Source organism: Eutrigla gurnardus, assembly GCF_963514095.1.
Source record: "Eutrigla gurnardus genome assembly, chromosome: 3".
Taxonomy (NCBI): domain Eukaryota; kingdom Metazoa; phylum Chordata; class Actinopteri; order Perciformes; family Triglidae; genus Eutrigla; species Eutrigla gurnardus.
The window spans coordinates 13,112,986-13,130,477 of NC_139917.1; the positions used below are offsets into that span (position 1 = coordinate 13,112,986).

General features: G+C 46.7%; 1 protein-coding gene across 1 annotated transcript; it reads left to right on the top strand.

Moving 5' to 3' along the window:
• The first annotated feature begins 200 nt into the window (after nucleotides 1-200).
• polq (polymerase (DNA directed), theta) lies at nucleotides 201-17,222 on the top strand. Its single transcript, XM_084005150.1, has 35 exons — nucleotides 201-452; nucleotides 603-684; nucleotides 760-1,184; nucleotides 1,275-1,495; nucleotides 2,474-2,650; nucleotides 2,741-2,871; nucleotides 2,953-3,109; nucleotides 3,183-3,294; nucleotides 3,386-3,587; nucleotides 3,676-3,817; nucleotides 3,915-4,061; nucleotides 4,138-4,350; nucleotides 4,475-4,617; nucleotides 4,771-4,960; nucleotides 5,353-5,495; nucleotides 5,593-5,786; nucleotides 5,914-6,038; nucleotides 7,086-7,329; nucleotides 7,925-9,449; nucleotides 9,532-11,041; nucleotides 11,226-11,366; nucleotides 11,539-11,735; nucleotides 12,046-12,253; nucleotides 12,354-12,547; nucleotides 12,629-12,760; nucleotides 13,787-13,961; nucleotides 14,138-14,261; nucleotides 14,853-14,953; nucleotides 15,054-15,136; nucleotides 15,216-15,317; nucleotides 15,395-15,506; nucleotides 15,678-15,802; nucleotides 15,874-16,009; nucleotides 16,132-16,238; nucleotides 16,382-17,222. The coding sequence occupies exons 1-35, from the start codon at nucleotides 382-384 to the stop codon at nucleotides 16,493-16,495; spliced, it is 8,205 nt and encodes a 2,734-aa protein (XP_083861276.1). The 5' UTR covers nucleotides 201-381; the 3' UTR covers nucleotides 16,496-17,222.
• The last annotated feature ends 270 nt before the right edge of the window (nucleotides 17,223-17,492 follow it).

Genomic DNA, 17,492 nt, shown 5'->3' on the forward strand with positions numbered 1-17,492 from the left:
ACTGCTGGGATCGGCTCCAGCCCCCCCGCGACCCTGAATACAGGATAAGCGGTAGACAATGGATGGATGGATGGATGGATGGATGTCAGCAGTGGGGTCGTCCATCGGAACGTTTGCGTGCGAGCATTTGTTCCGTCGGACTGTTTTGGTGCAGCACCGCGGGCACTTCGGCGGACTTTTTGATCTCAGCGCTGCCGTCCGGCTGACAGGAGGACTCTGGTGTTTACTGTTTAAACTCTGCAACAAAAACAACGAACGCCACGACGTCCTCGCCTTTGATACACACTGTTAGATCACGTTTATAAACTCGTGTCCAGACTCGTGCTGATGTCATGTTAACGAACATCCACCTACTGACAACAACAGCACAACTTCCTCAACATGAGCACCTCGGCTCCTCCCCTGAGAAAGAAAAGTTACATGGGGCAGCACCAGATCAAGAAGAAAAAATGGTCAGTTTAAATCACGGTTTCGATGAATTCATAATGTTGGCTAATTATGATCAAATTACTCGTGTTGCCTAGAGACGCTTCCAATCTTTTATCGTATTTCTATCAATGAAAGTCGGTCTTATTTGTGGTGAACATTTTTTCTGAGCACAGTTTCCAAGCTCCTGACGAGCCACCAGACAGACACAGACCGTTGCAGAAAACCCATCACATGTCTGGCATAGACAACCTGGTGGTGAGTGTTTGTCACCCCTGATTCTCTTTCACATCCACCTAGATCACCCCTGACATGTGTTCATCTCCGTTTCAGCCTGGGGGAGCAGCGTTTCCCCTGGGGGATTCCACATTAGCCCTTGATGAGGAAATGCTGCGGGTGCTGGATGCTGTCGACCCAGTGAAGCCTGCAGCCAACGACGAGCGTCCATCAGCAGCGCACAGAGATGCATGGGAAGAGCCGGCGTCGTCAGCTGTCGGAGCACCTCCACCCACAGGCCAGGGACCCCACAGAGCCCCCAGCACCCAGGAGACAGTCCGGGGGCGCGGTGGTGATTGTAAGAGACGAGGGTGGAGAGCCGACTGCAGGGTCCTGGCTCAGAGGCTTCTCTTCAGTGAGGACTCTGAGGAAGTGGAGCATGCTCAGAGGGAGAGCATCCAGCCATCACCAGCTCCTGCCTGCATCAACGGGCTCTCCTCTCAACAAACTGGAGGCGGTCGGCAAGGAGGCAGCCCCACCAAGTGAGTCCTAACTTACACATTATCTGACAATGTGCTTTCTTGGTAACGAGCCTTTTTCTTTCTTTGTGTTTTTCACTTGCATCCGGAAAGAAAAAACGTTCCATGTGGCAAAGAGAAAAGTGGGTCATGTATGAACGCTGATCCACCTCTGGATGCATCCAGGGACTACATCTTGTTCAGCCCGAGCCGCCTCGCAGCTGCCTTGAAGAGGGCCGCACTGCAGCGGTCGTTACAGAATCAGTCCGCCTCGGTGCTCACGGTCCCCAGTGGGTTAGACCTCAGTACTCTCAGCAACACGTTGCCTCAGCAAGGTGAGGTAGAATTATAAAAGCTTCATCACTCTTGTTTCTCTATGTTGTTGACTCCTTTGACACCTTTTCATTCCTGCATCAACCTGCTAGAAAAACGAGCTGCTGGGCTCCAACACTCTGTTCTTTGTATTACAGCTGTACCCAAAGGGCTTTCCCCCCACATTTTAAGCTTTTATTGAGGTTTTCAAATGAAGCTACAAATGTGTGTCGTCACCTTAAAATGGGAAAAATATGATTTTGTTATTGTGGTTACATGTAAGTCATGATGCTTTTAGATTGCTGCTGTTAATACAGGTGAGGGAGCGATAACGGTCTTTTTGATAGCAGTGCAAATGTTGGATTGACATGGATTGAAGCAGAATATTTCAAAACTGACTGGATGACTGAATCTGCTTTTCTCCTGTGTGAGAGAGAATGTGGAATGTTTCTGTTAGTTACTTATGATAATCATTTGAATGCCAAAGTTATAAGTGAAGCTTCAATCTGTTTGGCACAGCCTACTTTGCATCCAGTTTTTTTCTGGAACACTTCTTGGGCGCAGATATATAGGTTATATAAAGGTTTGATCATTCATTTGAAACTTAATTTAGGAATATGCAACAAATCAGTACAACATTTAATGAATACATATTATGGTGCCGTTGAAGATGTGAAAGAACAGCCTCAAAAGTAAACTTAGAAAAGGCACAAACCAGTGAACACACAGCAAGCCCGGCGCCTTTGGCGTGCCTACTCTGTCTTTTTATGAACCTTTTTATGAAATTATCTCTTGTCCAAGTTTGTCCGGATTGTTTAATTGACTGAGTTTCCTTTATATCTATTAGATTATATCTAATAGAGTTCTAAGATTTCTCTTTCCCATGAAACATCAACTTTGTTTTAATCAAAATTCATGTCACAGTACTTAAGAGTCTTGCCACCAGTTGATTTAATAATGTTCACGTGTAAAAGATTTTTTCTTTCTTCTTTCTACTGCAGGCATTGCATTGTGTGCTCCCGAGGGGCAAGCCAAAAAGCTGCTGTTATGCAGCTGGGGCTTACCGAAACCCGTCCTGGAGCGCTACCAGAAGCACGGCGTGACTCACATATTCGAGTGGCAGGCTCAGTGCCTCACTGTTGGACGAGTGCTGCAGGGAGGGAACCTGGTTTACTCAGGTGAGAATCCACACGTCTCTCTGCAAAGACATTCACAGAGTCGGTGACTACGAGGGTCGTCTTCAGCTTCATACTCCTCCTTTTTTTCAGCCCCCACTAGTGCTGGAAAAACTCTGGTGTCGGAGCTGCTGATGTTGAAGCGTGTGTTGGAGACCAAAAGGAAAGCGCTCTTCATTCTACCATTCGTCTCTCTGGCGAAAGAGAAGATGCATTACCTTCAGGTGAGGGCAGGACACGCGTGTTGTTGTGGACGCTGCGTGTATACGTCTCCATCTAACAGACTTGTACCTGTGACGCTGCAGAGTGTATTCGAGGAGGCGGGAGTCCGTGTGGAGGGATATATGGGCAGCACCTCGGCTGCTGGAGGGTTCAAAACACTGGATGTGGCCGTTTGCACCATAGAAAAAGCCAACTCTCTCATCAATAGACTCATTGAAGAGGACAATATGGGCCTGCTAGGTAACATACCGGTGATAATGTGTTTCCTTGAGTATAAAACGTACAGTATGAAACGCGTGTGTTGTACCACTAGGCATGGTGGTGGTGGATGAGTTGCATATGGTTGGTGATTCTGGAAGAGGATACCTACTGGAACTGCTCTTAACCAAAATCCGCTACATCGCGCAGAAGCAGAACACCACTGGGTTTGTGTCCGTCAGTCTGTTCCTCTATTATCTATTTTAAAACCACCTGCTACACGTGTTAAGAAGTCCGTCTGTGCAACTCTTTCTTCAGGTCTCTCTCTGAGGGGGTTCAGATCATAGGTATGAGCGCCACCTTGCCGAACCTCTCCCTCCTGGCTAGCTGGTTAGGTGCAGAGCTTTACCAGACAGACTACAGACCCGTACCCCTGCAGGAGCATCTCAAGGTGGGCTGCAACATCTACGACCAGAGCCTCTCCGTGGTCCGGCAGTTCACTCCTGCACTCCGCATTAAGGTCAGTGAGAGTGGAGTTCGGATATCACCTAACGAGTGATACCTGCTCTCTGTAGCCCAGTAATCTAATCATGTGATCAATCATGAAGGGCGATGATGACCACATAGTGAGCTTGTGCTACGAGACGGTGAGAGAGGGCCGCTCTGTGCTGCTGTTCTGCCCCTCGAAGAACTGGTGTGAGAAGCTGGCAGACAGCATCGCCAGAGAATTCTACAACCTCAGACGTACTGGTACAAGATCCCTAATGTTGTATGCACACTACATTTAACAGCGAGGAAGTCCACCTGTGATTGTTTGTGTTGAGTCTAGATCCTGGTCTCCTTTCAGACCGCCAGGGCGAAGCGGAGCCTCAACCGGTGTGTCTGGATCGGGACGGACTAGTGGACGTTGTAGCCCAGTTGAGACGAACCCCAGCCGGTTTAGACCCCATCCTCCAGCGGACCGTGCCATGGGGGGTGGCCTTCCACCACGCAGGTGAACACACTCGCACGACTCCCACCGCATGGCGGAACGGTTCAGTATGTGACTAAGATCCATTTGGTCTCTGTAGGTTTGACCTTCGATGAGCGCGATGTGTTGGAGGGAGCTTTCCGTCAGGGCATGGTCAGAGTCCTGGCCGCCACCTCCACCCTCTCCTCAGGGGTCAACCTCCCAGCTCGCAGGGTCATCATCCGAACACCCACCTTCAATGGACACTTGTTGGACCCGCTCACGTACAAACAGATGGCCGGACGAGCGGGGAGAAAAGGAGTGGACACTATAGGTATGGACGGAAGGAGGGAAAGTGTTGCCTGGAAACAAAACGCCATCAACAATCTTCTGTCATAATAAACAAGCACATATCAGTTAATAAGTCTTTCTCTTGGCCTCATGTCAATGTCTTTCAGGTGAGAGTGTGCTGGTGTGTAAGGAGGCGGAGCGTCAGAAAGGTATTAGTCTCCTTAAGGGGGCTCTCCAGCCAATCAGCAGCTGCCTGGTGAGAAGAGAGGGAGAAGGCGTCACCACCAGCATGCTGCGAGCCATCCTGGAGGTACAGCTCATAGCTAAGTGAACATTAAAATGACCGTAAATAGATCATGTGTAATTCCTTCTCACAGATGTCTCGTACTATGGAGGGACTATATTTACCTCTACTACCTTCAGAAATGTTTATGGACCCAATTTGAATCATCCCGACTTGCAGATCATAGTTGGAGGTGTAGCCAGCACTCCACAGGATGTGAGGTCATATGCTGCGTGCTCACTGCTGGCTGCCAGCATGAAATGTGACGGCAAAAAAGAATCAAACGAAGACGGCAACAAAGGAGCTATTGAGGCCTGTGTTGAATGGCTGATGGAGAACGAATTCATCAGTATCCAGAAGGACGGAGAAGGTACTGCTGCCTTTTTCATGTTCAGTGAGCAGTGTTCTGACTTATAAGTCCCACGCTGTAAAAAGTGAGAATTTAATGTTGTTTAAATGTATTATAAAGCAGGTATTAGTGCTTGATTAGAGAGAGAGAGAGAGAGAGAGAGAGAGAGAGAGAGAGAGAGAGAGAGAGAGAGAGAGAGAGAGAGAGAGAGAGAGAGAGAGAATAAAGTATAATTAAGTCAAAATGATTCATGAAACGCTCAATCCATGGAGAAATACACATAGCTTGTATTCAGAAACTAGCCGTCATGCTTCCTGTACAGTTGTGATGTCACAACTATACAATATAGAGATCAGAGAATAGGTTAACCATCGTTACAATCACTCCTGTATATCCTGTCTTTGCGTATCCAGAGGAGCGCTACCGTCCGACTCAACTTGGTGCTGCCACCCTTTCCTCGTCCCTCTCCCCTCCTGAGGCACTGGGCATATTTGCAGATCTTCAGCGGGCCATGAAGGGTTTTGTACTGGAAAACGACCTGCACATCCTGTATCTGGTACACATATATATCTTGTATTCTTGATTGCTTTAATGTGTTCCTGTCACCCTCATCCATACGCCCCTAAATGTAACCAAACCTCATTTCCCCTCAGATCACCCCGTTGTACGCGGAGTGGACTTCCATAGACTGGTATCAGTTCTTCTGTCTGTGGGAACAGCTGTCGTCCTCGATGAAGAGAGTGGCGGAGCTGGTGGGCGTCCAGGAAGGTTTTCTCGCAAGATCTGTCGGTGGCAAACTCGTCGCCAAGACAGAGAAGCAGCGTCGACAGATGGCTGTCCATAAACGGTAATGTGCATATGTATTTATACCATAGTATTGGCAAGTAGTCCACTCGTGGTTTTCTGTTTGTGAAGGGAATCCAAAATATGTGAATATGTGAATCAAATGACAAATAAAGTGTCTTTGTTCCCAGGTTTTTCACCACCCTTGTCCTTCAGGATCTGGTGAATGAAGTGCCTTTGGGAACCGTGGCATCCAAATACAACTGCAATCGTGGGCAGCTGCAGTCTCTCCAGCAGTCTGCTTCTTCGTACGCGGGTACAGTGGAGGCAACCTTCTGTGTAGAGCTTAAAACGCAGATTGATGACATTGTAAACACAAGTTCATGCTCTCATTTGCTAGTTTGAAGTCTTCTTCGATACTGCGTGATGTTCATTTAGTAAATGATGGTCCCATTTAAAGTAAAATAGATGATAAAGCAGGGTAGGCCTATGCTTTAGGGCATGACTTACTTGTGATTGACACTACCAATGCTTGGTCCCAAGGTTGACCTTGAATAAAGAAGCTAACTTTGTTAGCAGCTTCACACCAGAATCCAGATGGATCCAGATCCAGTAAGGGTGCTGCTCTGCGGCTTGTGTTCTCCTCGACAGTCCAAATATGGTCACTTCCTTCGCTGGTTACATAAATTCCAAGATGGCGACATCCAAAAAGCCGAACCCAAGGCTACAAATCTGTAGTTCACAAACCAATGGGTGACGTCACCATGACTACATCCACTTCAGTCTATGATTTTTTAAATAAAAATATGAAGAAATAACATTTTTATATATTGGCATATATTGTTAAATAGGTGCACTATATGACTGGAGGGATGGGGTTGAAAAGGCCTTTTTCATTTCTGCTTGACGTCTCTCTCAGGCTTCTCACACAGGACATGTTACATTGTAAAATAACTCTGACTCGTAGACTCTGTCTTAAAAAGGGAGGCGAGTAACTTGATGCAGGATGAAGGAGCACTTTAGACGGATGGATATACATCAGAGACTATATTCCATTAGCTGTTTTGGGCCCTACATGATCAGGCTTCCTTCAGAGTCATGTAAAGTGCTCATGCTTCTTGCATCATGTTACTGTGAGAGGGGTAATCAGGTCCTGGTGTAATTAGACTGAGAGGGTGTGTGCTTAATTGTGTCCCGGAACAAGTTTGTCTGGGTATGAGTATGTATTATACTAATTATAATGTTAATTATCAATGTAAGCCAGAACCAGATAGCAACACATCGGTAATTTATGACTCTCGATCAAATGTTCAGTGGTGCAGCTGACAGAAACCCTTTATGACCCTTTCTGCTGTCTCTTCAGGTATGGTAACAGTGTTCTGCAAGCGTCTGGGCTGGCACAACATGGAGCTGCTGCTGTCCCAGTACCAGACCAGGCTGAGCTTCGGGGTCCAGAGGGAGCTGGTCGACCTGGTCAGGGTCTCCCTCCTGAACGCAACGCGAGCCAGAGCGCTGTACGCACAGGGCCTCTGTACCGTCGCTGAACTAGCCAGGGCTACTGTAGCCGAAGTGGAGAAAGCCCTGAGGAATGCTGTCCCGTTTAAGAGGTAGCTGTGTGTTTCATCAGATATGATTTTATATATACAGTATATATATAAGATATGAATGCACATTAGGTAAATTAGTCCTGGACTGAGATTGTCTCCACTGTCAGCTACACATTAACACCATGATTTCTACCATGAATTAAAGATGCCATAACTATAAACTAAGTCTGTATTCCATTTGTTAAAAGTAAAGTTATGGCAGCATTCAGTTTTAAGTAAGTATCAACTAACTTGCCATGAGCAGTGAATGGATTTTGTTTACATCATTGCCTCCCTCATTCTGTCCATTATTGATTTAATTCAATTTGATTAATTACAGTACTTTCAAAAACTGTATGAGCTATACTGGTATGCTGACAATAACGTGGGATCAGAAAGATTTCCATTTAAATAAATGATGTTTGCACACATGACTCTTAACAACACTACTAGAAACAAACACCATCCTCTTTCGTTTGGAAAACGAGATAAACACAGATACGTTACCGTCAACTCCTCTTAAACCCTAATATTACAATAAGAATATGCAACTGTAGCATCATCATATAATCTGACATGACTCCACGTGTAATGTTGCGCTGTCTTCCTGTCTCAGCTCTAAGCGTGCCGTGGATGAGAGTGAGATGGAGGCAGCTGAGCGGCGGAGCCTCCGCTGCGTCTGGGTGACCGGTGGACGGGCCCTGACCGAACAGGAGGCCGCTGTTGAGATCGTGTCCGAGGCAAGACTCCTCCTTCGGGAAGACCTGGCCCAGCTAGGAGTTCAGTGGGACCCGGCCACGCTTCCTCCTGGGGCTCCTGCTCTGAACGGCCCCGATGACTCAGACACCTCATCTGCCTCGCATCTCAGCTCACATGATGCACACGTCAACAACAACCAAGATCACCAGGAAGGAGTTACGAAGAGTGAGAGTAGAGATAGTGGCACACATGGAGAGGAAAATAAGGAGGAAAACAAACGTGATAAAGAGATTTCTGAAAGGACAATGGAGAAAGCAGAAGGGGAAGCCAACAGAGACCAGTGGAAGTCCAGGCCTGAAGACACGGTAGCAAACAGAAACCTGGAGGAGCACAGAAAGGTGGACGGGACGGAGCCAGAAATCAGACAGGCGGGTCATGAAGAGCAAATGGAAAGAAGCAAAGAGGCCAAAAATGACAAGACAAATAAAAAATCATTAATGACAAATGACACAGTGGATCCGGATGAAAAAACAGAACGACAAAAGCAAGGAGGGGGAGAGAAAGCAGAGGCGAAAGACGGGGAGACCAGGACAGAGACAATCGGACCAGAGAGTCGTCAAGCAAATGTTCCTGAAAGGAGCCTGACACAGGAGCTGGCCGACCTCGTATCCAGCCCCCTGCTTCCATCTCTACCTCCTCATTCCTCCAGTTCCCCAATGCCTCCCCCCCGGTTTAGAGCTCCGGTGTCCAGAGTAGAAGAGCAACAAGGTTTTCCAACAAGGACATCAAAAGGAGATGGTGTGACGGGGCCTGCTGCCTCACCTGTGCATCCAGGTAGACTGAAGCACTCGAGAGCCTTAAGCAAAGTCCTCCACTCCATACAAACTGACAAAACACCACACTCAGAACATTCGGTAGTTTCAACAGTACAAAATGTAGTGCCTGCCGGCCAGCTGCCTGCAGCCACTCCGGCTCCTGCTCCAGAGCAAGAAACTGCCATTTCTGCAGACATGGTAGACTCTCCCCCGGCCGCCTCTCCTGCCTTCGTTCCCTCATTCCCTCCCGAGGCGAAGCGAAGACGGATGGATGCCGGAGAGGTGGATACATTTTCATCTCCCGAGCTGTACGCGGTAGACGAGAGGGATGGCGAAGAAGCTGAGGGAGATGTTAAAAAAGGAGAAGAGACTTTCGGTGACAGCTTTGAATTGGACACTCAGACAGAAAGAATCATTGTTCAGCAGGTATGCCAGCACAGAAACGGTTATGATAATGGTAGAGGTAAGAATGAGCCGGTAGAAACGGAGACGGTAAGAGAGGAGGAGACGGAAGAAGCAGCTGTGGGGATGAGTAAGGACACAAATGTTGGGGATAATGTGTGTCCCAGATTCAATATTTCTCTAACAGACAGCCAGATGGAGCTCATCCTTAACACCAGCCACCAGGTGAGTGACCAGAATCATCCGTTATAAACATCACATGTGTTCAAATAGTAATCATCCTACAAATGAAAATGTTTTTTTACAGACTTCTCCTGGTCCAGGTGCTGATAATGTAGTTGAAGATAATGACGAAGGTGGTGATGAGGAGGCCCGTCAGGCTGCCTCCGAGAGTGTGAACAGAAGCAGCAGCTTCCTGTTCGACAGCCTGTATGACAGCTCTCTGCTGGCTGGTCTGAGCCCACAGCAGATACCAGACCAATCAGATGGAGAGGAGCCTGTTGGCCAGGAGACCAAAAGCCCTCTTCTGTCAACCCAGGAGCGACGACGCAGTGAGCTCCTCGCCAATCAGGAGGCGGAACATCAGGAGGCGGTCCAGTGGGGTGAGTCCTCCTTCAACCTGTCGGAGTGGGGCGACTCGCTGCTGGTGGGCGAACACTTTCTGGAGAGGCAGAGCTTGCTCAGACACACGGAGAGAACCCAAGAAGCCAGTCATGGTAAAGCTCAGCCAGCCAATGAAGACCACGTCGGACCAAGTCAGATACAACCACAACCCACCACTACACCTCAAAATGAGTGTGACAAGAATAGAGGCAATAATAGTGGAGGCCATATACACAGACAGGAAACGATGGATGAAGAGGGTGAAAACAGGAAGCAAGTAAAGAGTAAAGTAAACAGACAGGAAACGGATGCTCTGTTGTCGGATAATGCAGTTTTAAATCACCCACAAGTCCACAACACACCTGAAAGGTCTCTTTACTGCAGCCCTGGTTTGCAAGACATCTTTGACCGTTGGCCTAGTATGTCTGACCAGCCCTGGCAAAACACCACAACAGGCCTCACGCCCAATCAAACGCTCGGAAATGCTGCAAATACAGCAGAAGTCCCAGATCGACCTGAGTCCTCAGAACAGGTGAACAGAGAGGGGGCAAAGTCAAATGTGCAGGCCGTTGCTGCTGAGAGAGAGGAGCAACCCTCAAGATGTGACGGCGAGAATGTAACGGAGAGACCAGACTCCGCTGGCGATCTCATTCCCCCAACTCAAGAAACGCCACCTGTCACACCCAGAGTCAAACTGACAACCTCATCTGTCCAGTCGCCTCTCGTCGCTCAGCCACTCAACCACTCCACTCCGACCACCCTTCTGCCGCCGAAACCAGCAATTGCAAAATGTCACACATCTCGCCCAAGCCACAACCAACGACCAGAAGCTGTCGCTCACACAGAACAGCCTGCATCAGATCGCAGCCACGAACACCAGCGGGGGCCCGCGAGTTCAATAACACAACCCCCCCGGCACCCCGACCAGAACCTCAGCCCTCCCAGAGGCCGCGCTGCCCCGTCCTCCCCGCGGTCGAAGCCGCCCTCAGACGCAGAATCACCCGGTGAAGGCTTCACGCTCCAGCTGTCCCAGGATTCATCACTCTCTTCCAGCAACTCTGGGAGCTTCTCCATCATAGACGTGGCGAGTGACAGGCGTCTCTTCAACGCTTTCATTACTGAGTGGAAAACAAAGGAGCGGTACTCTGTGGCTTTGGCCTGTGAAAAGAGGGAGCACAGGCCCGAGGAGGAAATTGGAGGGAAACATAAGAGAGGTAACTCACAGTGAAATGTCATGTCAATGGTTATCAAGCGCTGACTCAAAGATCTAGCAAATACTTACTGCAGAGAAGGCTCCTTTCTTGCATTTCTGTTTTGACACACATGACACCTAAATCACTATAAGCAAAGCCCGTGTTGCCTGCAGTCTCCTCATCCATGCTCGTGTTTTCTGTGTAGCGTCTGCAGCCCATCAGAAGCTCCCCAGGGCCGATGGTTTTCCAGTAAAAGACAGTGACGGACTGGTGTTGATTGGACTGTCCGTCTGCTGGGGAGCAAGAGATGCGTACTACATGTCTCTGCAGCAAGAGCAGAGCAAAGGTATAGACACGCAAATGCATGGATGTACACACACACACACACACACACACACACACACACACACACACACACACACACACACACACACACACACACACACACACACACACACACACACACACACACACTCCCCTAGTGTTCCCCTCATTCAGCTTGTGTGTTAACGCCTCAGGTCTGAGCTCCAGTCTGGCCCCTCCCCCACTGGATGTTGATTTTCCGGTGAGCGAGAGGCTGCGGCAGGTAAAGACGTGTCTGAGCAGGGCTGGTCATAAAGGAGGCGTGGCTGTGACCTATGACATCATCCAGGTGTACAAGAGGCTAGTCCTGAGCTGTGGCGTCAGCTTGGAGGGGAACTGTGAAGATCCCAAGGTGAGAGGAGTCGTGTGTTTTCATCCTCACACAGAGCAGACATACACTGGCATCCTGGTAATCATGAGCAAGCTGTTACTGACATTCTCACACATTTCAGCCTTTGTTGACTTTTAAGTGATGATAATGAATGTGAAGACAACAAATGCACCAATGTTCACTTGGAACGTCTAATTTTTGGACAAAAAACCTACATCATCAGAATTTGAATGTGGCTTATTGGATTCAAAGGAGAATATTTAACAGAAATGGACGACATCTGTCAGAAACATAATGCAGTGAAGGGACTAACCATGAATGTCTGCCACAGGTTGCGTGCTGGCTGTTGGACCCTGGCAGTCAGGAGAGGACTCTGCCCAACATGGTGACGGTCTACTGCCCCGAAGAGTTAGCTCTGCTGGACGGACTTGGAAACGCGCATGCACACTGTCCTCGCGTTAGGGCAGCGACCACCAGCGTCCTCGTGCACGCCGTCATGAACCATCTCGCTGGCCTGCTAGAGAAGGACGGCATGCTCGGTACGAAGAACAAACGCTCAGACAGACCTTCGTGGGATGTTCCTGCAGCGGTGAGAACCGTAGGAAACGTGGTGATTTGACATGTGTAACGGTTTTGCAGGCTTCTTCAGGCGCGTCGAGATGCCCTCCCAGGTGTGTTTGGCTCTGCTGGAGTTGAATGGAGTGGGCTTCAGCGTCCAAGAGTGCGAAAGACAAAAACATGTGATGCAAGCCAAACTGGCAGCGCTGGAGTCTCAGGCCTACAACCTGGCCGGACACAGCTTCTCCCTCACCAGCATCGACGACGTAGCACAGGTACGGCACATCTGGAATCAAATTAAAAATGGAAAAAGTAAAACGGACAATTTCCAAACTCATGTGCTTGTGCTGTTGTAGGTGTTGTTTTTAGAGCTACACCTGCCTCCAAACGGTGACGTGGCTGCATCAAAGAGTAAGAAGACTCTGGGCTACGCCAGGAGAGGCGGCGGCGGCAGAGTGCGACTCGGAAAGCAGTTCAGCACCACGAAGGTGAAACCTGTGTACTTCCTTTTATTACCATCTGTGTTCTCCAGTGGATCAAATATACCAGGAGATATTAGGTTTGAGGGCCCTCCCCCAGGAAAAGTTTTTGATGGTTTGGACCATCATTATTATTATTATTATTATTATAGATGAAGCCCAAAAAGCTTGACAAGTTAAATGATACTTTATTATTCACACATATCACAGCCTTCATCTAGACATTTTTATTTTATTTTAAATAATGTTTCTTTAATTCTATTTGTTCAAAAATAATAATAAAAAAAAAAAATTCACAAAAAGGAAGTGATACATTACAGCACCCTCATTCTGTCTTTTTTTATACTGTTTGGTAGGACTGAAGAACAATTTAATATGACCATTTATCTTATTAGAATATAAATATGTCTTCTAAAATTATAACAAGCACTCAAGTTTCTTAGAAAATCTGATTTGAGGGAGAGTCATTTGAAGATGGCGGCTTTGTTTTTACATCAAGCTTTACATTAACACTCGGTTCAATGCGATTAACAAGTGGAATCCAACTAATACTTACTCATCGAATAGGATTCAGCTCAGGCCAGGGTTCTCTCTGCATCATACAGGTGGAGAATAACGTTCAATATTTATATCTGTCAATATGATACATGTATATGTTATATAAGTGCATACAGGGGTGAACTACCAGGAAACAACCTGTATTGTGATACAGGTTGTGTGTGTGTGTGTGTGTGTGTGTATGTATGTATGTGTGTATATATATTATATGTATGTATGTGTGTATATATGTATGTATATATATATATATATATATATATATATATATATATATATATATATATATATATATATATATATATATATATATATATATATATATATATATACACATACACATACATATCAGGTAATCGAGATATGAACTGACCTGTATCGGCATGGAAGATCATCTCCCACGTTACAGTTGGGAGAACATAACGTTTGTGAGATGAAGCGTTTACTATATTTTAACTGATTTGTAATGATGGTTGGCAGGATGTTTTGGAGAAGCTCCGCCCCCTGCACCCGTTGCCAGGCGTTATTCTGGAGTGGCGGCGGATCACCAACGCCCTGACTAAAGTGGTGTTTCCCCTGCAGAGGGTGAAGCAGTACCACAGCACGCTGGCCATGGACCGAATCTACCCCATCGCCCAGACACACACAGCCACAGGTCACACACACACACACACACACACACACACACACACACACGTACATGCACACATTACATGCACCTGTATGGGTTTCATGTAGACACACCGTGGTAGAATCCGACTATTCTGCACTACAATTTAATCTGAAGTAAATCCAAAGCACGCAGTGACCCGGCTCCTTCTGTGTTGTCAGGCAGAGTGAGCTTCACGGAGCCCAACATACAGAATGTCCCCAAAGACTTTGAGATCTACATGGCCACGGTGGTTGGGGACAGCCCACCGTCACAGGACCGCTGCCCCGGGAGCACCAAAGCAGGGTGGGTCGACATCAAAGTTCACTGCACCCAATGTGTGAGCGTCTGGTGGTCTGAGTGGGGTCAGACCACCAAGAGGAGCTTGTTGTGTTTTCTCATAAAATGAGATTTAAAGTCACTAAATAATCATAACTTTCATTTGATTGGAGAAACAGAAAGTAGTACATTCAGGCTGATTTAGAAAAAACGTGTACCTATTTAAATACTTCAGTGTCTGTCAGTGTATTTCTTTGTATATTACCATATTCCGTTTTTTAGATGGTGCATTGTTTCCAAAACTGTGGATGATATTTCATATGTAAATATCAAAGGTAATTTTGGACTGTGTTGATCTGCCTGCCTGGATCCGAGGCAACTAGACCTTACGTATAGTGTGATATAGAAATATAAGGAAACTCCAGGACTAATAATCACAATCATAGTCACTTTACTACAAAGTGCCATTTATAAAGTCAGATGCTGGTAGATACCTCGAGTCAAAAATGAACTTAAGGTTACATGCAGTGTGTGTAGGTGGGAATGCACTTATTTCCATGATTTGTCTCCAAAGACAAGGCCAAGTGTCCAATGAGTGCTCGTACGGTTTTGTTCCAGGAAGAAGAGACGTTCTGTGGTTCCTTCAGCTGCAGCTGACCCTGCAGAACAAGGCCCGGCCTTCTCCGTCAGCATGCGACACGCCTTCGTACCCTTTTCAGGTCACTAAGATGATATCTTTGCGTGTGCGATCACCTTCTCTGCCTGTACCCTTTGTCTCAAATTCTTCTACCAGCTGTGTCTTTCCCTGCTGTGCTGCAGGTGGGATGATATTGGCAGTCGATTATTCTCAGCTGGAGTTGAGAGTGTTGGCTCACCTCTCCAAGGATCAACGCCTGCTGCAGGTCTGTAAATAGCAGGGAAACATCACACAACAACGTCAATGAACGTCTATAAGAAATGCTGAACTGGGTGCGTCGCCAGGTGCTGAATGGGGGAGCAGACGTGTTCCGCTGCATCGCCGCCGAGTGGAAAAGCGTGCAGCCGGAGTCTGTGAACGACAACCTGAGACAACAGGCAAAACAGGTACGACGAGGCAGGAAGGAGATGACGACATGGACACGCGCGTGTGCCTACTCACCAGGGACTATTTGTCTCGGCAGATTTGCTATGGCATTATCTACGGGATGGGAGCCAAGTCTTTGGGGGAGCAAATGGGAGTGGAGGAGAATGACGCGGCCTGCTACATAGAGAGTTTCAAAGGCAGATACAAAGGTAAACACTGCTGTTTAATTCTCATTACTGTGAATTACTGTTGCATGGGCAGGTTTGTAGAAGGAGTTGTGACTGTCCGATATATGCTGAGAAGATCTAGAGGACAATCATTGAAACGACAGAAGCAATGAGAAGACAAATTGAACATCCGTGTCCCGTCTTGTCTTTCAGGGATCAATGCTTTTCTTAAAGAAACCGTGAAGAACTGTGTAAAGAACGGCTACGTTCAGACTCTGATGGGCCGCAGGAGATACCTGCCAGGGATCACCAACGCCAACACGCACATCAAAGCACATGTAAGACGCCCGTTCATGTCAATGCATTTGTAAGCTGTGCATAACTTCCTAACTTCTCCACGTGTCTGCAGGCAGAGCGCCAGGCGGTGAACACCACTGTGCAGGGGTCAGCGGCAGACATTGTTAAACTCGCCACCGCGAACATCCAGAAACGACTGGGAAAGACGTATCCTGCGGTGCCGCTCTCCCACGAGCACGCACACCCAGGTGACTTCCATTTCATCTCCCGTTCCCATACTTAAGCGTGTACACGCCACATGCAGAGAGACGACCGCGGTGTGGTTTAAAGGTCTGTGAATGAACGATGTCTGACGGTGTCTGTTCTACAGCCAGCGGTCAGCGCAGGGGCGGCACGCCTCAGCTCAGAGGAGCCTACTTTGTCCTGCAGCTGCATGATGAGCTCATCTATGAAACCCCAGAGGAAGACCTCATACAGGTAGGAGTTAACATTTGTCAAATCATCAGCAGTATTTCGTTACAGGAAGCATGCATTTTTCCTTTAATGTAGATTATTTCCTACAAGAGAAACAACACATTCTGGGAAATACCATTGAGGAAAAATCTTTGTGTTTCTGTCAGGTTGCTCAGATAGTGAAGAGGGAGATGGAGTCGGCGGTGAAACTCTACGTAAAGCTGAAAGCCAAAGTCAAGGTGGGACCCAGCTGGGGCAACTTGCAGGACCTTGATATTTAATGTGAATGTTTTGACATTAAATGCATGCGCTTATGCATTTAAAGGGGTAGTTCACCCCAAAAGCATAACTCCCTTTTCCTTTTACCTGTACTGCTATTTATCAAGCTGGATTGTTTAGCCGTCGAGGTATCTGCCTTCTCCCAAGTATAAAAGGACTATATTACACATGTATTGGAGTGCCACGTGCCCGTTATATAGAGAGAAGGCTGACAGCGCCTGGGCTGATACCTCCAAAACAATCTAGATGATAAATAGCATGACAGGTAAGAGAGAAATTATGTAGGTGTATTTTGGGTTAAACTAACCCTTCTGTTCTGTAAGATATGTTAATACTTCTGTACCATTTATACTAAAAAATCTGTTTTTTTAATCACATCAATAATGAAATGCCAGACACATACATGCATGAGCTCTAAATTAACTATTTAATGTATTTATAATTCTATTTTCCAGTGTACAGTGTCACACATTGTACATTTTTGTAAATAGTATAGCATTTTATTTACTGATATCCCAGTAATTGTCATGAGATTTTATGCAAGATGATATTCTATTGGTTAACTTCAAATGTGTTTGTCCACTTTTTTTCTTTTACTTTGAAACCTATTGCTCCAATTATCAATATTGTTTTGTCCTGAATCGTTTATTCTATGAAATGTCGAAAACACAGATTCTCAGAGCCCAAAGTGATGTGTGCAAAAAATGTTGAAACCCAGAGATATTCAGTTTGCAATCATATGTTACAGAAAAGCAGCAAATAATATAATAAATAAGATGGAACTTGAGAATGTTTGGCCTTTTTTCAAGATTTTTGCTTGAGAAAAAACAAAAGTAAATGAATGAATAAATTGCCTTTCAAACAAAGACACAGAGCCGCTTTAGTCTTGAGGACATCCTGAAATCTCACATTTTATTGGAGCATTGGTTGAGTTGTCTGTCACAGGAACATACATCATTATCATTGTCGCACATTAACACTGTTTTGTTTTACACTTAT